Source organism: Loxodonta africana, chromosome 7, assembly GCF_030014295.1.
Source record: "Loxodonta africana isolate mLoxAfr1 chromosome 7, mLoxAfr1.hap2, whole genome shotgun sequence".
Classification (NCBI taxonomy): domain Eukaryota; kingdom Metazoa; phylum Chordata; class Mammalia; order Proboscidea; family Elephantidae; genus Loxodonta; species Loxodonta africana.
The window spans coordinates 128,461,791-128,487,653 of NC_087348.1; the positions used below are offsets into that span (position 1 = coordinate 128,461,791).

At 40.4% G+C, this 25,863-nt stretch overlaps 2 protein-coding genes across 5 annotated transcripts in view; one reads left to right on the top strand and one right to left on the bottom strand.

Annotated features, from left to right (window-relative positions):
* SLC35F2 (solute carrier family 35 member F2) overlaps nucleotides 1–25,863 on the bottom strand; it is a 186,289-nt gene that overhangs the window by 113,245 nt on the left and 47,181 nt on the right. The window lies entirely within an intron of this gene.
* The window catches only part of RAB39A (RAB39A, member RAS oncogene family), a 29,293-nt gene continuing 18,109 nt past the window's right edge, over nucleotides 14,680–25,863 (top strand). Inside the window, exon 1 of the mRNA XM_003415615.4 lies at nucleotides 14,680–14,975. Within this exon, the coding sequence (XP_003415663.1) occupies nucleotides 14,749–14,975 (227 nt within the window). The 5' untranslated portion in view covers nucleotides 14,680–14,748. The remainder of the gene's footprint in view (nucleotides 14,976–25,863) is intronic.

The window sequence follows — 25,863 nt, forward strand, 5'->3', positions numbered from 1 at the left end:
CTGCGGTACAATGCTGTCAGTAATAGGATAATAACACACCTACAAGGAAGACCACTTAATACAACTATTGAAATTTATACACCATTAATGCCAAAGATGAAGAAATTGAAGATTTTTACATATTTAAGCAGTCTAAAATTCATCAAACATGCAATCAAGATGCATTGATAATGACTGGTGATTGGAATGAGAAAGTTGGAAACAAAGAATGATACGTAGTTGGAAAATATGGCCTTGGCGATAAAGCAATGCAGATCACATGATAGAATTTTGCAAGACCAATGGCTTTTTCGTAGCAAATACCTTTTTACAACAACATAAACAGTGACTCTACACGTGAGCCTCGCCAGGCAAAATACACAGGAATCAAATTGACTACATCTGTGGAAAGAGACAATGGAGAAGCTCATTATCATCAGTCAGAACAAGGCCAGGGGCCAACCGAGGAACAGACCATCAGCAGCTCGTATGCAAGTTCAAGCTGAAGCTAAGGAAAATTAAATCAAGTCCACAAGAGCCAAAGTACGACCCTGAGTATATCCCACCTGAATTTAGAGACCATCTCAATAATAGATTTGATGCACTGAACGCTAATGACCGAAGATCAAACCAGCTGTGGAATGACATCAACAACGTCATACATGAAGAAAGCAAAAAGTTGTTATAAAGAAAGAAAAGACCAAAATGGATGTAAGAAGACTGTGAAACATGCTCTTAAACACAGAGTAGCTAAAGTGAACAGAAGAAATAATGAAGTAAAAGAGCTGAACAGAAGATTTCAAAGGCAGCTGGAGAAGACAAAGTAAAATATTATAATGAAATGTGCAAAGACCTGGAGTTAGAAAACCAAAAGAGAAAAACATGCTCAGCCTTTCTCAAGCCGAAAGAACTGAAGAAAAAATTGAAGCCTCGAGGGGCAATATTGAAGGATTCTTTGGGCAAAAAATTGAATAATGCAGGAAGCATCAAAAGAAGATGGAAGGAAGACACATAGTCACTGTATCAAAAAGAATTGGTCAATGTTCAACCATTTGAGGATGTAGCTTATGATCAGAAGGGATGATACTGAAGGAGGAATCCAAACTGCATTGAAAGCATTGGTGAAAAACAAAGCTGCGGGAATTGACAGAATACCAATAAAATGTTTCAACAAATGGATGCAATGCTGGAAGCACTCACGATTGTTGCCAAGAAATTTGGAGGACAGCTACCCGGCCAACCAACTGGAAGAGACCCATATTGGTGCCCATTTCAAAGAACGGAGACCTAACCGGATACAAAAAGTATCAAACAATATCATCAATATCACACACAAGTAAAATTTTGAAGATCATTCAAAAGTGGTTGCAGCAGTACAATGAAAGTTAACTACTAGAAATTCAAGCTTGATTCAGAAGAGGATGTGGAACAAGGGCTATCACTGCTGATATCAGAAGGATCTCGGTGTGAAAGCAGTGAGTATCGTAAAAACGTTTAGCTTTGTTTTATTGACTATGCAAAGGCATTCACCTGTGTGGATCTTAGCAAATTACAGATAACATTGGGAAGAATGGGAATTCCAGAACACGTAATTGTGCTCATGAGGAACCTGTACATAAACCAAGAGGCAGTCATTAGAACAAAACGAGGGGATACTGTGTAGTTTAAAATCAGGAAAGGTGTGCATCACGGTTGTATCCTTTCACCATACTTATTCAATCTGTATGCTGAGCAAATAATCCAAGAAGCTGAACTATATGAAGAACACAGTATCAGAGTTGGAGGAAGACTTATTAATAGCCTGTGATATGCAGATGACACAACCTTCCTTGCTGACAGTGATGAGGACTTGAGGCACTTATTGGCAAAGATCCAAGACTACAGCCTTCTGTATGGATTGCATCTCAACATAAAGAAAACAAAAATCCTCACGACTGGACCAATAAGCAACATCATGATAAATGGAGAAAATATTTAAGTTGTCATTTTACTTGGATCCACAATCAACACCCATGGAAACAGCAGCCAAGAAATCAAAGGACATATTTGTCATGGAGCGAATTGTGTTCCCCCCAAAATATGTGTCAACTTGGTTAGGCCATGATTCCTAGTATTGGGTGGTTGTCCTCCATTTTGTGATTGTAATTTTATGTTAAAGAGGATTAGGGTGGGATTGTAACACCTTTACTAAGGTCACGTCCCTGATCCCATGTAAAGGGAGCTTTCCTGGGGTGTGGCCTGCATCACCTTTTATCTTACAAGAGATAAAAGGAAGGGGAAGCAAGCAGAGAGTAAGGACATCATATCCACAAGAAAACAGTGCTGGGAGCAGAGCATGTCCTTAGGACCCAGAGTTCCTGCACGGGGAAGCTCCTAATCCAGGGGAAGGTTGATGACAACAACCTTCTTCCAGAGCTGACACAGAAAGCCTTCCCCTGGAGTTGATGCCCTGAATTTGGACTTCAAGCCTACTAGACTGTGGGAGAATAAACTTCTGCTTGTTAAAGTCATGCACTTGTGGTATCTCTGTTACAGCAGCACTAGATAACTGAGACAATATTGCACTGGGCAAATCTACTGCAAAAGACCTCTTTAAAGTGTTAAAAAATGAAGATGTCACTTTGAGGACTAATGTGCACCTGACCCAAGCCACGGTATTTTCAATTGCCTTGTATGATGTGAAAGCTGAACAGTGAATAAGGAAGCCCAAGGAAGAATTGACGCCTTTGAATTATGTTGTCGGTGAGGAATACTGAATATACCATGGACTACCAGAAGAACAAACAAATCTGTCTTGGAAGAAGTACAGCCAGAATGCTCCTTAGAAGTGAGGGCTTTTCTTGCTTACTTTGGATATGTTATCAGGAGGGACCAGTCCCTGGAAAAGGACATTTTGTTTGGTAGAGGGTCAGTGAAAGATGAAGACTCTCAACGAGATGCATTGACACAGTGGCTGCAACAATGGGCTCAAACACAGCAAAGGCTGTGAGGATGGCACAGGATCGGGCTGAGTTTCTTCTGTTGTTCGAGAGGCTGCTATGAGTTGGAACTGACTCTACTGCCCCAACAGCAACTAACAGCTATGAGGCAGGAGAGAACGGGGCAGCGCGTGCTGAACAGACAACAGCCCACAGCACGAGGTCTGTGCTCAATAATTTATAACACAAAGCAGCACAAAAATGAATACTGAAATGAAATTACTGACTAACCTCAGAAGCTAGAATAAACTGGTGCTAAAAACTTATGCTTGAGAGAGCCCTACCAATTTTTATTTACTTATTTTTTAAAGCAAAGGATTTGCTTTCTTTGGGGAGGATTTGGGAAAAAGCCTGAGAGTAAGGGAAACAAGCCTACATTACAAAAAGGTTGTTGCTTTTGTTCTTAAATTGGAAAAAAAGAGAAAAAAACCCATCTGTTAAAATCGTGACAATGAATTTTCAATGATTGGAAAGGAAAAAGGAAGAGAATGCTTCTGGCTTCTTTCCCCGGCTTGGGGCCACGCTGTCCTGGGGGTGCGGCTCAGCTTACAGGTCTTTCTCCTCTCCCCACAGGATGCAGGCCCAGCCTGCACCAGACAGCCTGGGCACAGGCGTGGAGCCCCAGTGCCCCCTGGTGGCGATGGCTGTTCCCGTCACTCTGCAGTCTGAGGCGCCCTGGGGACTACCTCTCCAGCACCTGTACCCAGACATGGACGGAGGCGGCAACCCCCATGAGTCAACACTCATCCCTACCTGCCTGTCCCCCACGAGGTGGTGAGCACCCAGAAACCCAAGTAGGACAGGAGCGCTTGCAATCACTGCAGTCCACCACAGGAGAATCCCACCACTTTCAATCTATCTAGGCTTTCTTGTCTTCACTTTTTTCCTTATCCACCATTGTCTGAATTTATAGTCATTCATGTAATTTGCCACCACTCCTCTCTCATTTTGTTGTACTGTGGTGTGATGCTGTGATTCTGGAAGCTATGTCACTGGTATTTCAAATACCAGTCAGGTCACCCGTGGTGGACAGGTTTCAGCAGAGCTTTCAGACTAAGACAGACTAGGAAGAAGGACCTAGCAGTCTACTTGTGAAAAAATTGGCCAGGGAAAACCTTATGAATATTAGTGGAACATTGTCTGATATAGTGCCAGAAGATGAGCCCCCCAGGTTGGAAGGCACTCAGAATAAGACTGGGAGGAGCTGCCTCCTGAAAATAGAGTCAACCTTAATGATACGGATGGAGTAAAGTTATCGGGACATTCATTTGCTGATGTGGCACGACTCAAATTGAGAAGAAACAGCTGCAAATATCCATTAATAACTGGAAGGTTTGAAATACGCATCTAGGGAAATTGGAAGTCATCAAAAATGAAATGGAATGCATAAAGGTAGATACCCTGGGCATTTAGCAAAACCCGTTGCCATGGAGTCAATTCGGACTCATAGCAACCCTGTAGGTCAGAGTAGAACTGCCCCATAGGGTTTCCAAGGAGCACCTGGTGGATTTGAACTGCTGACCTTTTGGTTAGCAGTCGTAGCTCCTAACCACTATGCCATCAGGGTTTCCACCCTAGGCATTACTGAACTGAAATGGACTGGTATTTGCCATTTTTGAATGAGACAATCATATGATCTACTATTCTGGGAATGACAAATTGAAGAGGAATGGTGTCAAATTCATTGTCAAAAAGAACATTTCAAAATATATCCTGAAGTACAATGCTGTCAGTGATAGGATAACATCCATATGCCTACAAGGAAGACCAATTAATACAACTATTATTTAAATTTATGCACCAACCACTAATGCCATAGATGAAGAAATTGAAGATTTTTACCAATTTAAGCAGTTTGAAATTGATCAAATATGCAATCAAGATGCATTGATAATTATTGGTGATTGGAATACAAAAGTTGGAAGCAAAGAAGAAGGATCAGTAGTTGGAAAATACCGCCTTAGTGATAGAAACAATGCTAGAGATCCCATGATAGAATTTTGCAAAACCAATGACTTCTTCATTGCGAATATCTTTTTTCAAAAACATAAATGACGTCTATACACAAGGACCTTGCCTGATGGAATACACAGGAATAAAATTGACTACATCTGTGAAAAGGGATGATGGAGAATCTCAATATCATCAGTCAGAACAAGGCCAGGGGCTGACAGCAGAACAGACCATCAATTGCTTATATGCAAATTGAAGCTGAGGCTGAAGAAAATTAGAGTAGATCCATGAGTGCCAACATACAACCTTGAGTATATCCCACCTGAATTTAGAGACCATCTCAGGAATAACTCTGACTCATTGAACACTAATGACTGAAGACCAGGTGAGCTGTGGAATGACTTCAAGGATATCATACATGAAGAAAGCAAGAGGTCATTAAAAAGAAAGAAAAGACCAAAATGGATGTCAGAAGAGACTCTGAAACTTGCTCTTGAACACAGAGTAGCTAGAGCAAACAGAGGAAATGATGAAGTAAAAGAGCTGAACAGAAGATTTCAAAGGGCAATGAAATGTGCAAAGACCTGGAGTTAGAAAACAAAAAGGGAAGAATATACTCAGCATTTCTCAAGCTGAAAGAACTAAAGAAAAAAATCCAAGACTTGAGCTGCAATATTCAAGGATTCTTTGGGGAAAATATTGAATGATGCAGAAAAGTATCAAAAGAAGATGGAAGGAGTGCACAGTCACTGTACCAAAAAGAATTCATCAATGTTCAACCATTTCAGGAGGTAGCACTTGATCAAGAACTGATGGTACCGAAGGAAGAAGTCCAAGCTGCATTGAAAGCATTGGTGAAAAACAAGGCTCCAGGAATTGACAGAATACCAATAAAATGTTTCAACAAACAGATGCAGCACTAAAGGTGAAATCTGGAGAACAGCTGCCTGACCAATGGACTAGAAGAGATCCATATTTATGCCCATTTCAAAGAATGGTGATCTAACAGAATGCAAAAATCATCGAACAATATCATTAATACCACACATAAGTAACATTTTGAAGACCATTCAAAAATGATTGCAGCAGTACATTGAAAATTAACTGCTAGAAATTCAAGCCTGATTCAGAAGAGGATGTGGAATGAGCAATATCATTGCTGATGTCAGAAGGATCTTGGTGTGAAAGCAGAGGATACTATAAAGATGTTTAGCTTTGTTTTATCGACTGTGCAAAGGCATTCACCTGTGTGGATCTTAGCAAATTATTGATAACATTGGGAAGAATGGGAATTCCAGAACACTTAAGTGTGCTCATGAGGAACCTGTACATAAACCAAGAGGCAGTCATTGGAACAAAACAAGGGGATACCATGTGGTTTAAAATCAGAAAGGTGTGCATCAAGACTGTATTCTTTCACAATGCTTATTCAATCTGTATGCTGAGCAAATAATCTAAGAAGCTAAACTATATGAAGAAGAACACAGTAAGGGATGGAGGAAGAGTCATGAATAATCTGTGATATACAGATGACACAACCTTGCTTGCTGAGAGTGAAGAGGGCTTGAAGTACTTACTGATGAAGATCAAGAACTACAGCTTTCAGTATGGATTTCACCTCAACATAAAGAAAAAAAAAATCCTCACACTGGACTAATAAGCTACATCATGATAAACGGAGAAAATATTTAAGTTGTCAAGGATTTCATTTTACTCAGATCCACAATCAGTGCCCACGGAAACAGTAGTCAAGAAATCAAATAATATACTGCATTGGGCAAATCTACAGCAAAAGACCTCTTTAAAGTATTCAAAAGCAAAGATGTTACTTTGAGGACCAAGGTGCACTTGACTCAAGCCGTGGTATTTTCAATCACCTGATATATATGTGAAAGCAGGGCAATGAATAGGTAGACCAAAGAAGAATTGATGCCTTTGAACTCTGGTGTTGGCAAAGAATAATTTACCATGGGTGGCCAGAAGAACTGACAAATCTATCTTGGAAGAAGTACAGCCAGAATGCTCCTTAGAAGCAAGGATGTTGAGACTTTGTCTCACACACTTTGGATGTGTTATCAGGAGGGACCAGCCCCTGGAGAAAGATGTTATGCTTGGTAAAGTAGAGGGTCATGGAAAAGAGGAAGACCCTCAATGAGATGGATTGACACAGTGGCTGCAACAATGGGCTCAAGCACAACAACGATCGTGAGGATGACGCAGGACCAGGCAGTGTTTCATTCTATTGTGTACAGGGTGGTTATGAGTGGGAACCGACTGGATGGCACCTAATAACAACAATAACATACAATTTAAAAAATGCAAGAATAGGTCTTGCCTCAGGCATAGTTTAATGTAAAGGATCAGCAATGTCACAAGAACCTAGTTTCTCTTTATGAGCTTAATTAAGAGCTCTGCTTCCTCCAGGTTTGTTCCATTCTTAAGTAGTTTCTTTCCTCATGACGGCAACTGAAAATCCAACCAAATCTACTTTCCACACGTAAAAAAAAAAATTTTTTTTAAACTTAAATTCCTATCCGAAGTCTACAATGCTCATGTCTGAAATGAAATATCATTATCCTTTTTATTTACTTAAGGGTCAGTGACCCTGATTTTGTCTTCCTGAGGGAAACTTATAGAAACCTTAAGTTTATTCAACAAAATATAATTGAGCATCTACTATCTTCCAGGCACTGTGCAAGGTGCTGGGATACAACTGTGACTAAAACAGACCCCAGTCTCACCCCAAAATCCCTGCACTTGTAGAGCTTATTACATTTTCCTGGGGGACAGACAATAAACAAAATAAATGAGTAAAACATATACTATGTTAAATAGTAATAAATCCTAGGACAAAGATAAAACAAAGCAGGGGGATGGTGAAAGAAATTTTATATAGAGTGGGCAGAGAAAGCTTCATGGAGACATTTGAGTAAAGATTGAGTGAGTTGAAAGAACAAGCCGGGTAAGAGCTGTTCCAATGGGAACACCAGTATAGAGGCTCTGAGGTAGGAGCCTGCCTGGCATGAACATCAAGGAGGCCAGTAGGGTTGGTGCGGAGATATGGAGGGAAAGGTTGAAGATGAGGACTGGGAGGTAATGGAAGACCAAGGTCTTTGTTTTTGCTCTGAGTGAGGTAAGAAGCCATTAGAGGATCTTATACAAAGAAGTGATGTGATCTGATTTACATTTTTACAGGCTCATTCCAGCTGCTAGGTTGCAAATAGTAGTGTTAATAGAAGGGCAAGGCCTAGGTAGAGACTATTACAATACTCCATACTAAAATGATGGTAGATTGGATCATAGTGGCAGAGGTTAAGATAGTTAAGGTAATTAAGAAATGGTCAAAATCTAGATATATTTTTAATATACAGCATACAGAATTTACTGAATGTTGTTGTGTCATCGAGTATGTTCTGACTCATAGCAATCCTATGTACAACAGAACGAAACACTGTGCCATCCTCACAATTGTTACTGTGCTTGAGCCCATCACTGCAGCCACTGTGTCAATTCATCTCATTGAGGGTCCTTCTTTACCAAGCAAGATGTCCTTCTCCAGGGATTGATCCCTCCTGATAACATGTCTAAAGTAAGCAGGAAAAACCCTTGCTTCTAAGGAGCGTTCTGGCAGTACTTCTTCCAAGACAGACCTGTTCGTTCTCTGTCAGTCCATGGCATATTCAATATTCTTCACCAACACCATAATTCAAAGGCATCAGTTCTTCCTTGGTCTTCCTTATTCTTTGTCCAGCTTTCGTATGCATATGAGGCTACTGAAAATACCATGGCTTGGGTCAGGTGCACCTCAGTTCTCAAAGTGACATCTTCATTTTTTAATACTTTAAAGAGGACTTTTACAGCAGATTTGCCCAATGCAGTATGTCCCTTTGATTTCCTGACTGCTGCTTCCATGGGCATTGATTGTCGATTCAAGTAAAATAAAATCCTTGACAACGTCAATATTTTCTCCCTTTATCATGATGTTGCTTATTGATGGAATGCTTATGGAGAATGAGAAGAGTGGAGTCAAGCCTGAGATTTTTTACCTGAGCAACTAGAAGAATGGTACCTCTGTTTTCTAAGGTTAGGAAAACTGAGAGGGCAGCAGATACTTTTTGATGTTTTCTCACTTGTAAATCATTGCACCCACATTGAGCATATAAAGTATTTCTTAGTGTTTAACATAGCAATCGCCAAGAACACATGGAGAACTTCCTAGCATTTTAAAAGAATCTCAGAGGCAGAAGATGCATGAAAGATCATCTAGCTCACTGGCTTTTGAAACTTTTTACTGTAATCCAAAAAAAAAAACTTTTACATCTTGACCCAGTATGCACATATACACATACACCTCACAGAAATAAAAGCTTCATGAAACAAACTTATCCTTATTATGTATGATGTATTCTGCTGTTTTGTTTTTAATTCTGGTATTTATACAACAAATAGATCTTACAACCTTCAGTTTGCAAAACACTGATTAGCTCAACACTTGCCCTGTTCGAATGAGGAACAGAGGCCCAATGAGAGTAAGTGACTTGTCAGAAATCCCTCAGAATTAGTGGCAATGCTGGGAGCAGAACATAGGTCTCCTCATTCCTGGGCCAGGGTTTTCTTATCACAAAAAGAGACTAGTTCCCCCTTTCCCGCATTCTCATATTTTGACTTTCTTTTTCAAAATATATCTATTAAAAGAGAATTTACTGAGTAATCACTTAAGTTGCTTTCTAAATTAAATGTGCCCTACCTAGTACTTGCCTTTTCTAGGCTTAAACTTTTATAAACACATTCAAACATAGCATTTTAAAATAAAACATTAACTTATTAATACTTAGCATGCATAACCCAAATATGCCTGAAATTAAAGTCATTCAGGGATTATTAAAAGGCACATTAATTAACCTTTAGTTAATCATGAAGCTCATCAGGTTGTGTTCACACTGCACTTATATAGAAGTTCATGTTTATGCAAATTACACTTAACAGTTCATTCCAACTCAATGAGTATTTATAGCGTACCTACCACATGTTAGGTTTGTGTGCTGGGGAAACCACAATGAATTTATAAGTCTCTCTGGCCTTGAGGAACTCACAATCTAGCAGGAGAGATAGTCAAATGAATAGCTATAATTCAATATGGGAGATGTTGTAGAAGATATAAGAGATATTATAGAAGCGTAGAATATCCTTTGCTTAACTGCTATAGGAACACAGATGAGGAGAAATCGATCCTCCCCAGAGGTGTGAATGTTCCAGAAAGGCTACAAAGGGGAGGCAATATTTGTTCTGTGCCTTAAAGATGAATAGAAATTTGCTGAGCAAATAAGGAATGGAAGGGGTATAAGGCAGGAGAGGGGACAGCATTAAAAAAAAAAAAAGTATAGCATGAATTGCATGCCAGGTAACTGGATCACCCGGCTAGGTCATGGATGCCATATTGTGATTGGTCTTATTTGACATGATTAGGTATTTAGACTTTATCCTGGGGCAAATGAGCAGTCATCAAGGGATTTTAATTAAGTAATTCTGAAAGCAATGTAGAAACTAAATGGGAGGCTATTGGGCAGTGCACTTGAAAGTGATAAGAGACTGAACAAAGATAACGAAAGTGGGGAGTTCAGAAAAAGACATAAATCTGAAAGGCATTCCTGAGGTAAACACAGCAAGATTTAGTGATTGGCTAAACTTGCCAAAGGGGCGGCGGGTATCCAATATGGATGGAACTTTTATTCTATCTTAATTAATTTAATGTAATGTCTAAACTAGTTTAGTACCCTTGTTACATCTCTCCTGAGGTCCAAGGATCTTATAAAAGTTGCCATGCCTTTTTTTCTAATGGAATTTATCCAGGCTATGCCTTCTGCCTCTCATTGAAACCTTTCTTTGGGCAGAAATTCCCAGTTTCAATTGTTAACTTTTAGCTGTATCCTCCTCATCCTTCCTCTAAGAGGCTTCAGTTGACCCACCTCTCATTGAAACCTTTCTTTGGGCAGAAATTCCCAGTTTCAATTGTTAACTTTTAGCTGTATCCTCCTCATCCTTCCTCTAAGAGGCTTCAGTTGACCCACCTAGCTGCCTTTCCATTTTGGGTTTGTCCTGGACACTGTTTATTTATCTTTAGCTTCACATGCTGCAGCCATTCGGCCAATCCCATCCCTCCGCTATACATAGCACGAGCTGCCGCCTTCATTCAGCTCAAACCCAGCACCACAGGCTCTCACTTGTCGAAAGAATTAGAATAGATGCTAAAGTCATAAACCAATCTGTAGCATGGCAAGAAAGCTACTCAATTTAGTCTATATTTTGGACACAAAGGAAAACCATTGACGCACCCTTTCTCTAAGCCTGCAAATATCCTATCTTCCCCACCCAAAGACATTGGTCTGCTACATGTCCCTGTCCCACTGGCCATAGATTTTTGGTTCAGGGATAAGCACATTTCCCAAACTGGGCTGAATGGAGTCTCTTTAAAAAGAAGTGAAAATTAGTCTTTCTATATGTCTGGATCTCTAACATAGAAACATGGAAACTGCCACACTTATATTTCCATATACAATAAGCAGGAGAGAAAGATGGTTTGCAAAGAGAAGAATTAAGCAGATTTTAAGAGGAGGTAGAGATTAGAACAACAGAGAGGGAGGTTGCCTGCGATCCTGATAGCTTTCTCTTTCCTGGTCCCAGTCCCTTTCTAATGCCATCTACATCCCTGCATGTGAGTTCTCTAAAACGCTATCCTTATAATAAATGGACTCATCTTTTTATATCACCTTGAGTAGAGTTTGTTTCAAAGGTTTCAATTAAAGAATTCTAGCCAACACAGATATGTTGAGTCTGAAATGCACATCCGATACCTAAGAGAGATGTAGTTGGAAATATGGGTCTGATGACAGAGCAGAGGGTGGGACTGGACTTACGGTTTCAGTAAGGGAGCAAATGAAGTCAGTGGAGTAGACGAAGTCACCAGAAAAAGCCCAAAGTGAAAAAAGAGAAGAGATGAAGGACGTACCTCTTAGGAACTTTAATATTTAAGGAATGAATCACAGAAAAAGGAGTCAGTGAAGGTTAAAGAACAGAAAACCAGGAGCGAATGCTTTTGTGGAAGCCAAGGAAGAAAAATGTTCGTGTTGTTGTACTGACAGAAAACACGACCACCAGGGGCTTAAACAAGTAATGATTTCTTTGTCTCACAATAAGATGTACAGGGCTGGTACGACAGGTCAGCAAGGCCATCAGGGGGCCAGGTTCTTCCTTTCTCTCCTGTCACCATGCATGTAGGTCTCCATATTTATGATCACGAGATGGTTGTTGCTCCTTCAGGCCTTGTGTCTGAAACCCAGGTACGAAAGAAAAGGAAGGGAGAAGAGGTGAAGGACAGTAGGGTGTCAGTCTCTTTTTATCAGGAAAGCAAAAAGCTTTATGTGAAGCCCCACTCATTTCTCATTGGTCAGAACTGTCACTTGGCCTTCCCTGACTGGAGAGGGGCCAGAAGAGAGAGAATTATGGATGAGGATTGAGTCAGCAACAGAATATAATCAAAAGAGATGATCCAGGGAGTTCAAGGAGAATGATAACTAAAGAAGGAGAGGGGTTTTGTAATTAGGAAGTGTCTGGCAACCTTATCAAAAGCAATTTCATTGTTATATATTAAGAGGGTTGTTAAAGACTAACTGGTAGGTGAGAAATGAGAATAGATCATTCTTTCCTGGTTTTGGAAAGAGAATGATGGAGGAATCAAAAATCTGAAGGGGAGACATAATGGAGAGGTGTTCTGTTTTAGGATGGGGAAGACTTTAGTATATTTATAGGATGCGGAGGAGAAACAATTGGAGAGAAGGAGTTTAAGGTGTAAGTGGTATGGAATACAGATTAACTGTTGGAGAAAGTCCAAACAAGATGAGTGCCAGGGGGTTAAACACGGCCTTGAAAGATACATCTCTTCCTCCAAAACAAGAAAGGAAGATGAATAATGATAGCAAAATTTTGGATGTGGGCAAGAAAAAATGGAATTGCTGAAAATTGTATTTTGGCAAAAATACCCTTTTAAACTGTTTAACTTTTTTTTTTTTTGCTCTTTATAGTGATATTTATTTTTATTTATTTATTTAACTTTTCTTGAGCTTCAAGTGAACGTTTACAAATCAAGTCAAACTGTCACATATAAGTTTATATACACCTTACTCCATACTCCCACTTGCTCTCCCCCTAATGAGTCAGCCCTTCCAGTCTCTCCTTTCGTGACAATTTTGCCAGCTTCCCACTCTCTCTATCCTCCCATCCCCCCTCCATACAGGAGATGCCAACAGTCTCAAGTGTCCACCTGATATAATTAGCTCACTCTTCATCAGCATCTCTCTCCGACCCACTGTCCAGTCCCTTTCATGTCTGATGAGTTGTCTTCGGGAATGGTTCCTGTCCTGGGCCAACAGAAGGTTTGGGGACCATGACCGCCGGGATTCCTCTAGTCTCAGTCAGACCATTAAGTCTGGTCTTTTTGTGAGAATTTGGGGTCTGCATCCCACTGTTCTCCTGCTCCCTCAGGGGTTCTCTGTTGTGCTCCCTGTCAGGGCAGTCATCTGGATTTAACTTTTTAAAGATAAAATTGAAATCACTGTTATGCCTTTTAGGAAGCTCTGGTGGTGCAGTGGTTAAGGTTAAACATGGCTGCTGATCAACAGGGGGGCAGTTGGAACCCACGGAACCAACAAGAGACGCCAAAGACTGTCACTTGGCAGTGGGGAAAAAGACCTGGTGTTCTGCTCCCATAAAGATTACAGCCTAGGAAACCCTATAGGGTATTTCTACTTCGTCCTGTAGGATCACTACGAGTGGGAACCAACTCTACGGCACACGAGTTACGCAGATTGAGGAAAGGCATGTGAAAGTAGAATTTAGCTTTGCTTTTTTTTTTGTTTTGTTTTGTTTTTTAGATCACTTAGACACAAACTAAGTAGAGACCACTTGTAGGCTTTTTCGGGTTTACAGAAATCAAAAAGAGTGGGCGCTTTTGTGGGGATCTCAACATTTCACTTTTTTTTTTTTATCTCGTTTCCCTTGTTGAAGAGCTTCTGAGAGTCTAGGGACGATAGTCGGCACTTTTCACACTGTTCTGGGCCACTGAAAGCACTGAAGAAGGTGGCAGCAGCAATGGCCAGAGTCCTCGTTGGAAGGATGCAAAACTCGCTCTGCAAATATAATTCGATCTTGCTTTCCAGTCCTTCACCCTAGAACGCCTGGGACGTGGCGCTTGGCAAGGCTAGAGAGCAGAAAGCTGTCACTGGCATCTCCAGAAAACTGGGAAGTGGCCATATTCACAGAGCTGGTCATATTTGTTAAAGGGAAAGCAACAACATCCATCCTGGTGATAGCCTCCCGCCGCCAAACTCTGGTGAGCCCTCGTCTACTGGCTCCGAAACCTGAAGACAGCTACTCTCACTTTTCATTGGCTGACCGTCCCTAAAGTGAGACCTTGCTTCATCTTCATTGGTTGGAGCTGCTGTCACGTCCCTTCGCCACACCCCCTTTTCTCATCAATGCCCAGTGAACTTTGCAGACAAGTGATTTACAACGATCGGGGGCGGGACTTCGCAAACAGGAGGGGTCCCACCCAGCCCCGCCCCCGGCCCGAGGCCCCGCCCCCGGCCCGGCCCGGCCCCGCCCCTCCCTGCCGAGAGGGCGGGGACCAGGCGGCGGCCGCAGCCGCAGGAATATGCTGGAAGCCGACGGGCTGGCTGGCGGGCGGGCGTCCAGGGGGTGCTGAAGGGACAGTTCCCGCCGCCGAACTTGCGCTGCGGCGGGCGGGTGGGGCGGCCCTGGAGTCGGCGGGGCGGGCACGTGAGCGATGGAGACCATCTGGATCTACCAGTTCCGCCTCATCGTGATCGGGGACTCCACCGTGGGCAAGTCGTGCCTCCTGCACCGCTTTACCCAGGGCCGCTTCCCGGGGCTGCGCTCCCCCGCCTGCGACCCCACCGTCGGCGTGGACTTCTTCTCCCGCCTGCTGGAGATCGAGCCGGGCAAGAGGATCAAGCTTCAGCTGTGGGACACGGCGGGGCAGGAGCGGTTCAGGTAGGGCCGCCCGCGCCGGGACCCTGGGCCCGGTGTCCCCGGGGACCACTGCGCCGCCTCTCGGGCGCTCCCTTCCCTCGCGCCCACCCCACGGGTGCCGAGAGGCTCCGGCCCTTCCCCCTCGAAAGTGCAAACACTCCATTCTTGCTTCCCCTTTGCCCCTCCTCTTCCAGGGACGACTTCCTCCTCCGCAATTTCTCACTTCTTTCTTTGGCGCCCATTTCCTGCGCCCCTTTCTGTCTTTGATTTCCCTCCTGGACCGAGGTCACCGTCGCCGCCCCCCTTTCCCCAACTCTTTCTGCCCCTGCGGGTATCCTGATCCCCCCTTCTTCGGCTCCCTTGCTGCCTTCTCCCTAAGCTCGGTGTCTCTAGCTGAGATACATGACTCTGATCCGGCCATCCTTTGCCAAACGCCCCTTTTCCTCCTCTAACCGAGAAGTGTCCCCACTGCGGCCCAGGAGAGCTGCGAAATAGGGCTCCCAGTTTCCTGATTGATCCTCTACCTTCACAACAAGCACTGCTCCAGCCTCGGCCACTGCATGAGCTCACTGAGCATCATCCAGAGGGAGAAGGATGCGGCAATGCTATCAACACCTCACAGCACCGAGCGTGGGCATCAGAAACACTGGGCCGTGACCCGAGGGAGCGTGGCTTGTACTGCAGCTAGATACAACGTCAGGGAACTGGCACAGATGAAGTTGGTTTTTTTTCTTTTGTTTTTGTCTTTAAGGGTTGAGTTGTCCTTAGAAGTTTTTCACCATTGGTACTTTGTGGGGGAAAGAGATCATCTATTAAGATTCGTCGGGAACTTTTCCTGTTTTACCTATGATCAGTACTTAACCTCCTGGGGTGAAAATACATTTCTTAATAGAGAACGAGGGATCCAAATGAATAGTCACATTCTAAATGTTCACTGGGAACGCAGAGGAAGGATTTCGCAAAAGCAACTCACGTTTTGTAAAGGAAACAAAAAGTAAATGAAATTATATGCATTTCCTGGATATTGAAGATTGAACCGAATTTAAAGCACATTTTAAATTTCTAGAATTCAAGGATACTTTTGTTTTTAGAGGAAGGGAAGAAATCTAATATATTGTTGTATTTTCTTTTTTAATTGCATGATCAATTGGAACTCATTTAAGCAAGCATTTTGCAGTCTTTGGCAAGTACTCTGCTTGTGAAAGACAGTACTCTATGAGGGGACTTTCCAAACATGGCTTCCCCTCACTCTCAGTCAGCATCCATTCCAAATGAGATCAGCCTACATTTGTGAGACTGGTCCAACATTAAGTTTTGGCTTCCGTTCCCAGCTATGACACTGATTCATAGAAATAATAAGTAAACTGCTTAGCTTGCTTATACCTTAGTTTCCCTATGTATAAAAGTGGTAAGATGGTAAGGCCAGACCTTCAGAGAGGTGTTAAGGGTTGAAGATCTCCAGTTTTGCCATTCTAAAGATGATTACAAATTCCTTCACTTGTGATCTCAATCAGAGATGAACTTTGAGATATTGCAGGATCAGAAAAGAACATTTAGTAATAACTCTTGCTGTACCCTCCTAAGTGAATACAAGACATTTTCTTTATCTCTTAAAAACTCTAGCAATTGTAAACTGCATCTAAATTGTAAAATCTTATTTTGTCTAATTCTTTCCTTAAAAGTAACTCAACTTCTTGACAAGAAAGTAAAAAGGTAGCTAATTTGTTAGACTTCAGAGACGTTTCTGTTAAATAGATAATTGTTTTTTAATGCCTTTAAGAAGAATGTAAATAACAATTTGCTTTATATACATTATTAAAACCAGGCAGTAACTCTCCCATAATAATGCAAGGACATTTAGGGAATGTTTATTGACAATGAGTCACACTTTATTTTGTTTGGCTCCTTACCAAATATATATCCATAAATACATATTTTAGAAGCTACCTTCAAATACTTGCTTTTCTTTCATTTAACAGAATATTGTACCATAAAATTATATTTAAAACAATTACTGTTAAATCATTTAGTATCTTTCCCAAAGAAAATACAGGTACTTATTTTGAATAATAGCTATCCTTGCACATTTTATCTCATGTGAAGGTTTTATGGTTCATGAAAATATATTCCTGCCACTGGTTATAATCATACCATTAAGAAGGAATTTGTGGAAAATGTAGTATTTGGAGGTTTATTAGTGATTATATATAAACTGCAGCCCTGGTGGTGCAGTGGTAAGAGCTCAGCTGCTAACCAAAAGGCTGGTAGTTGAAATCTACCACTGCTCCTTGGAAACCCTAAGGGGCAGTTCTACTCTGTCCTATAGGGTCGCTATGGATTGGAATCCACTCAACAGCAACGGGTTTGGTAGTTTGGTTTTTTGTTTGTTTGTTCGTATATAAACTAATAAAAAGGAACCTACTTCAGGCAGCTCATGATACAGCTTGAAAGTATAAATAATGTGTTATTGAAAAAACCCCAGTGCCATCGAGTCGATTCCGACTCATAGTGACCTGATAGGTCAGAGCAGAACTGCCCCATAGAGTTTCCAAGGAGTGGCTGGCGGATTTGAACTGCCGACCCTTTGGTTAGCAGCTGTAGCACTTAACCAGTACGCCATCAGGGTTTCCAATGTGTCCTAAACTGTGAGAGAATAAATTTGTTTGTTATAGCAGCACTAGATAACTAAGACATTACAGTTTACAGTATGCTTACCTATACCTTATTTTTCTAAACCTTTTTCACTTTGATTCTGTTCCTTTTTGATTTTATGCAAGTAGTCATTGCCTATTAGCATATGTTAATCTGAACATTGAAAACTAAGGGTAATCATGATCATAATTACCAGCTCACTATTTTGTTATTAATGTGTTATAGAATAACATGATCATAATTACCACCTCACTATTTTGTTATTAATGTGTTATAGAATAACATGATCATAATTACCAGCTCACTATTTTGTTATTAATGTGTTATAGAATAACATGATCATAATTACCAGCTCACTATTTTGTCATTAATGTGTTATAGAATAACATGATCATAATTACCAGCTCACTATTTTGTTATTAATGTGTTACAGAATAATATGATCATAATTACCAGGTCACTATTTTGTTATTAATGTGTTACAGAATAACAAAAATAACAAAATAGTGAGCTGGTAATTATGATCATGATTACCCTTAGTTTTCAATGTTCAGATTAACATATGCTAATAGGCAATGACTACTTGCATAAAATCAAAAAGGAACAGAATCAAAGTGAAAAAGGTTTAGAAAAATAAGGTATAGGTAAGCATACTGTAAACTGTAATGTCTTAGTTATCTAGTGCTGCTATAACAAACAAATTTATTCCCTCACACTTTAGGAGGGTACAAGTCTGGATTCAGGGTGCCAGGCACAGAGGAAGGCTTTCTATCTCTGTTGGCTCTGGCGGGAGGTCCTTGTCATCACTCTTCCCCTGGGTCAAGGAATTTCTCAATGCAGGGACCCTGAGTCCAAAGGAGGTGCACTGCTCCTGGCTGTTCTTTCTTGGTAGTAGGAGGTCCCTCTCTCTGTTCACTTCCTTCATCTTTTATCTCTTGTAAAATAAAAGGTGATGCAGGCCATACCTCAAGGAAACTCCCCTTACATAGAATCAGAACTGTGACCTGAGTAAGGGTGTTGCCTCTCACCCTAATTCTCTTTAACATAAACTAATCTTGCCTCATTAACCACAGGCAGAAATTAGGACTTAAAACACATAGGACAATTACATCAGGCCACAAAATGAAGGGCAACCACACAATACTGGGAATCAAGGCCTAGCCAACTGACACATACTTTTGGGGAACACAATTCAATCCATGACATGCAATATAACACTAACTGCTAGTTTTATTATTATCCATATTTTTGTAAGGATAAATGTTAAACTGCTGTATTAAGGACACTCAAAATTACAGTGCCCTCATTGGAAACAGAAGTTTCTTTCTTTCTTGTGTAACCAGTCCCAAGGTGAGTGGTCCAAGCTGGTGGAGTGTTCTGCTCCAGGACATCACTCAGGCACGTTCTCTCCTATTTTTCTGACATCCCTAGGACATTATCATCATCTGCATGGACAAAGCTGGATTGCAAGCACATCTGTGTGCCAGTTAAGGGGAAGGAAAAAGAGAAAATGTAAATCAAGCAGTTTTCCTATTAAGCAGGTGAGGCCTCAATTCATTGAGGACCTTAGTTACAAGGCCACACTTAGCTGAAAGGGAAACTAGGCCACCTGTACCCTAAAAGAAGGAAAGATGGATTTGGTATTGTGGGAGTTGTGGCAGCTAGGAGTCACAGCTTTTTATAATTTTTATTCATCATAGCAGAAGAAGTTTAGCAGTAAAGGAAGGAAGAATATTGTTTAGTACAGTGTTAATAAGTATAAAAGTATTGGAATATCTATAAGTATGACAGCATTAAATGTAAGAATATAAGTTTTGAACTTTCCTCATAAAAAGCTTTAAAGCTGGACTACATGAAGAAGAACGTAACATCAGGGTTGGAGGAAGACTCATTAACAACCTGTGATACGCAGATGACACAGCCTTGCTTGCTGAAAGTGAAAAGGACTTGAAGCCCTTACTGATGAAGATCAAAGAATACAGCCTTCAGTGTGGATTGTATCTCAGCATAAAGAAAATAAAAATCCTTACAACTGGACCAGAAAACATCGTCATTATAAACGGAGAAAATATTGAGTTGTCAAGGATTTCATTTTACTTGGATCCACAACCAATACCCACGGATGCAGCAGTCAAGAAATCAAATGATGCATTGCATTGGGAAATCTGCTGAAAAGACCTCTTTAAAGTGTTAAAAAGCAAAGATGTAACTTTGAGGAGTCAGGTGAGCCTGACCTAAGCCATGGTATTTTCAGTCACTTCATATGCATGCAAAAGCTGGACAATGAATAAGCAAGACGGAAGAAGAATTGATGCCTCCGAATTATGGTGTTGGTGAAGAATACTGAATATACCATGGACTGCCAGAAGAATGAACAAATCTGTCTTGGAAAAAGTGCAGCCAGAATGCTCCTTAGACTTCAGACTTCATCTCACATACTTTGAACATGTTATCAGGAAGGACCAGTCCCGGAGAAGCACATCATGCTTGGTAGAGGGTCAGTGAAAAAGAGGAAGACTTTCCACAAGATGGACTGATGCAGTGGCTGCAACAATGGGCTCAGATATAGCAAAGATTGTGAGGATGGTGCAGGACCGGGCAGTGTTTCATACTGTTGTACATAGGGTCGCTATGAGTGGGAACTGACTCAATGGCACCTAACAACAACAAAACAATATGAAAATGAAGTGAGATAAAGGAATATCAATATTGGCTGTAGGCATAGGAAACCTCTAGGCTACCAGCCAGATATGGCCTTTTATCTCATGCTGTCTGGCCTTTGGAGAAGGAGCCCTGGTGGCACAGTTAAGAGCTCAACTGCTAACCAAAAGGTTAGAAGTTCAAACCCACCAGCCATTCTGTGACAAAAAGATGTAGTAGTCTGCTTCCATAAAGATCAGAGCTCTAGAAACCCTGTAAGGCAGTTCTATTCTGTACTGTAGGGTTGCTGTGAGTCGTAATAAACTAGGTAACAACAGGTTTTTTTGGTTTGGGCTTTGGGGTATTATAGTACAGCCACTGATTATAAAGTTCAGAGGATAATGTCTTCCTAGTGCAGTGCTTTTCGAAGCATGTTCTGTAGAACACTTATCCCTTGAGATCCTTTTCAAAAGATGGATTCTGTGATCAAATAAGTTCAGAAACCCCTGTATTCTGTGTAATACTCTCTTAGAAATTCATATCAAACACTAAGAAGTATCACAGCAATGAAGGCTGTCTTAACATGTCCCAAATTTACTTGAGGAGTTATTTTTAAAATATGAAAATCTATGAGAACTAGTGGTCTAAGGAGTATAATTTAGGGGAAATTCCCTTGATGAGCTGCTTTGGTCATACTCTTTTGAGCTGAACATCTAAACATTTGAGGTTTGGAGCAGTGGAAAACCTGCAAACATTAGTTAATCAGATAATTAACTTTTTAAAGGGCTGCAGTCAATAAGTGCTAATATAAAGGGTACAGCCTTCACCTCACTCCCCTCTCCCCTCCCCCCAAAAACCTGGTGGCCTCTAATTAATATTACTAAACTCCTGGGCCTTTCTCTGACCCTTTGCCTGCCTCTTTATCTCTTTCCTCTAGCTCTTCCTTTTCTACTGTGTATCATTCTCTTTTCCATGTGTCTTAGCCCTCTCATAGTTTATTTGTATTTTTCCTTTACCCGTTTCACCTGTCCCTTCCTATTCATAGTTTACTCCCACCCTCTTTTTCTCTCTCTCATTAAAATTTTAATGTGTCTCCTACTCTCGTTTCTTTTTAATCTGTCCCCCCTTATTTATCTATGTGACTTCCTTATATCTGTTTTCCCTCCTGCCCCTTTGAAACATTTGTATGATGTTAATGTTTAATAGTGGTTTAATTTAGGTTTTCTGTTCTTAATTTTAAAAGCAAGCAACCTGACATGATGGATGTGTAATTCGTGTATTACTAAATTGTACACATGAAAAATGTTCAATTGGCAAATATGTTATATATTTTTTTCCAATAAAAAAAGTGCATACGAAGAAACAAAACAAAATAAGTAACCTGAACATTTTACATTTCTCCTTAAGGGATTAAAACAAATCCCTAAACCAAAATTCTTTTTAAAGGCCTTCATTTGATCCACCCCCACCACCACTGTGGTTTGTGGTCTTCAATGGAAAAAAATTCTCTGTTCTGGATTAGTGGGCTTATAATTGCATAGCTTTCAGCAGAGACTGTTCCTAATTAGGTGCTATGATCATTGCAATCCACTGTAGCTTCAAGTTATTAGCATAATAGAAAGCTAGGCTATCTTTGTATTGAGTAATGAGATGATACAATGTCTCAGTTAAAATTCTTTCTTATAAGTAACAGAAATCTAACTCAATTAGCTTAGGTAAGAGGGGATAAATTACAGATGACATAAATCTCATGAAAGACAAAAGCTTACAAACACCTGGGTCTCTGAAGTATGGGGACTCCAACAATAAGGGTTTGTGGATTTTCCTCTAGCCTATTTCCATTCTCCAACTCTGTTAGCTCCCAACCCTGTCTCTGAGCCTCTTACTGAAATTCCTGAAAGAAAAAATCTCATTGGCTACTGACTGGCTCATGAGTCAGCTCCTCCTCAGTCAGGTTATTGGGATAAATATAAATAGAATACATATATATTATGGATCATACAATGCAAATGTATCTGTAAGGAAAAGTTAACACAGGAAGGAAATGAGCAGTCATCTCCAAAGCGTCTACTTCATGGTGCTTCTGAGTAAAACGGTATGTAAGAATGAGCTCACATAGTCTCCAGCGAGTGTGGCAGAATGTGAAAAGATGACTCCTGTAGCTAAGTGTATTTTTATTCTCTAGAGATTATTTTCACTGTCTACTCAAGGCAGTCAGACCCTTTTCAGGGATTGCATAGTCAGTACAGTCAAGAAACTAGCCAATAATTTGAAAAACCCGTGAGTGTTTTTTTTTTTTTTTCAATAAATCAATTGACTTAGCATACATAGCCACAACTTCCGTGGTTCACTGGTACATGAAGATCATTACACACCCTGAAGTAAACTATTGTACGAAATGTCTGAGGGCCCTAGGCCAGGAGTAGGCAAACTTGTGAAGTAGGTAAAGCTTATTCTTGGGGTCTTTGGGGCCTCCCCACTCTCTTTCCTGTTGTTTTGGAATGGTGATACCTTGATCTATCCCTCCTTTCTATTCTCCCTCACATCTCAGTCAGAAAGCCACCCCTTAATGCTCCATCTTAGCTTCAGAGAGAGAAGCAGCTAGAAGACCAGGGCATGCAAAATTATTAATGTTTGAAAACAACTTAATAAAGGTCCTGTAAGAGTATTTATACTCTAAAAGAGGATGATCATCTTGACCTATCCCTCCCTACTGTTTTCCCTTGCATCTCAATCAAAAAGTTGTCCCTTAGTGCTCCATCTTAGCTTCAGAGAGAGAAGCTGAAAGACCAAAGCAGGCAAAATTATTAGTTTTTGAAAACAATAAGCATCCTACAGGAGTATTTATACTCTTAAAGAGGATAATCACCTAAAGAAATAATACCTCATCTTATTTAAAGTAACATTTCCCTGTTGGCAGACTTATAGGTTTTCTGACTGAGGGGTGTTGGAATTTCTTATCCTGCTGCAATGATGACCACATATTCCAACCCACTGGCCCCACATTTAGTTCTCAAAGGATGGGCTAGAAAAAAAAAAAAAAAGTTACGGAAAATGTTGTGAATACATGGATCTCTGCAGTAAAGTTTTCACATGAAGAAAAGTGCTTTGCTTAGTCTAAGAGGAAAAGGGAGGAAATTTACAGCCATTGTTAGTGAATTTGGAATAGCATACAAGGATTTCTTAACAGCTTATATTCCATAGCTATAAATTTTTTTTTTTTTTATGCTACTTAGAATTTTGAAGAGGAACTTCTTGGGACAGTACAAGAATGTTTATTTTGGTGTATTAAGAGCCAGTTATTCTTATCCTAGCTGAGTATGAGGGAATTTGCTTTCTTTCAGCCTGTTCTATTTGTCACGCAGTAGAATGGAAAGATGGGCCACTCAAGTGAATATATGTTGTTTTTAGTTGACGTCCAGTCAGTTCCGACTCACAGCAAACAAAACCCTGCCCAGTCCTGCGCCATCCTCACAATTGTTGTTATGCTTGAGCCCACTGTTGCAGCCAGAGTGTCAGTCCATCTCGTTGAGGCTCTTCCTCTTTTTCAGTGACCCTCTGCCAAGCATGATGTGCTTCTCCAGGGACTGGTCCTCCTGATAGCGTGTCCAAAATACGTGAGATGAAGCCTTGCCATCCTTGCTTCTAAGGAGTATTCTGGCTGTACTTCTTCCAAGACAGATTTGTTCATTCTTTTGGCAGTCCACGGTATATTCAATATTCTTCACCAACGCCACAATTCAAAGGCTTCAATTCTTCTTCCGTCTTCCTTATTCATTGTCCAGCTTTTGCAGGCATATGAGGTGATTGAAAATACCATGACTTGGGTCAGGCTCACCTTAGTCCTCAAAGTGACATCTTTGTTTTTTAACACTTTAAAGAGGTCTTCTGCAGCAGATTTGCCCAATGCAATAGATGGTTTGATTTCTTGACTATTGCTTCAATGGTTGTTGATTCTGGGTCAGAGTATAATGAAATTCTTGACAACTTAAATATTTTTTCCACTTATCATGATATTGCTTATTGGTCCAGTTGTGAGGATTTTTGTTTTTGTTTATGTTGAGATGCAGTCCATACTGAAGGCTGTACTCTTTGATCTTCATTAGTAAGAGCTTCAAGTTCTTTTCACTTTAAGCAAGCAAGGTTGTTTCATCTTTGTATCAGAGGCTATTAATGAGTCTTCCTCCAACCCTGATGCCGCATTCTTCTTCATATAGTCCAGCTTCTCGGATTATTTGCTCAGCATACAGGTTGAACAAGTAGTGAAAGGATACAACCCTGATGCACACCTTTCCTGACTTTAAACCACGCGGTATCCCCTTGTTCTGTTCTAACGACTGCGTCTGGGTCTAAGTACAGGTTCCTCATGAGCACACTTGTTCGGGAATTCCCATTCCTTGCAATATAATCAATAATTTGTTATGATCCACACAATTGAATGCCTTTGCATAGTCAGTAAAATACAGGCAAACATCTTTCTGGTATTCTCTGCTTTCTGCCAAGATCCATGTGACAAGAGCAATGATTATTCCTCATTCCACGTCCTCTTCTGAATCCAGCTTGAACTTCTGGCAGTTCCCTGTCAATGTACTGCTGCAATCACTTTTGAATGATCTTCAGAAAAATTTTATTTGTGTGTGGTATCAATTATATTGTTCAGTAATTTCCACATTCTGTTGGATCGCCTTTCTTTGGAATGGGCACAAGTATGGATCTCTTTCAGTGGGTTAGCCAGGCACTGTGAGGGGATTTTCTTCCTTTCAGCCTGTTCTATTTGTCAAACAGCAGTATGGAAAGATGGGCCACTCAAGTGAATATATATACATATAGTTGTTTGTGTTAGTTGCTGTTGAGTCATTTTTGACTTGTGTGTAGAGTAGAACTGCTCTATAGGGTTTTCAAGGCTGTGACCTTTTGGGCATACACACACACACAGATTACTATAATAAGATACTTCAGTCTTTTCTGAAGTAAAATACCTACAAAGTTCTGTATTTTATGATTTTAATAAATTTTCTAAATGTCGGTAACTTTTAATCAATTTTGATAATGTATGACTCAGGAAAGCTCACTTTAAAAATTGCCATTTCACACACTCTACCTGGCCATTATGAAATATTTATTATGGTAAAAAAGCATTGTTTTCTGAAAGGAATCACTATGTAGTATTGTTTTGGCCTACAAGGTTTTCAGAAAAATGTGAAACAAGTCAAAAGAGTATGTTTTAAATTTAGAAGTATACTGGTTAGACTGTGAAAAGATTTCAAAATATAGATAGTAGTTCTGAATATATGCATTACTGAGTAAATGTTGATTGTGGATGGCTAACTGAAATACTGTTTTAATTTAGTTTAAAATCTTAAGTGTATTCTCTTAAACATTCTTGAAATGTAATGAAATTATTTCTGTTTTCCTTCCTATGGAAGTGATGTGTTTTTAATTTAGGAATACTCTGCTAAATCAGATTACTATAGTAGGTATAGTAAGTCTTCAAAACCATCCACTGATATCAATAGTTATGATATAAAGGAACCATCAAACATAGCTCCATGTCAATGAAGTATTGAGGTAGGGGACTGACACTTCTCCCTTAGTCTTGTTTCTACTTCACTAATCT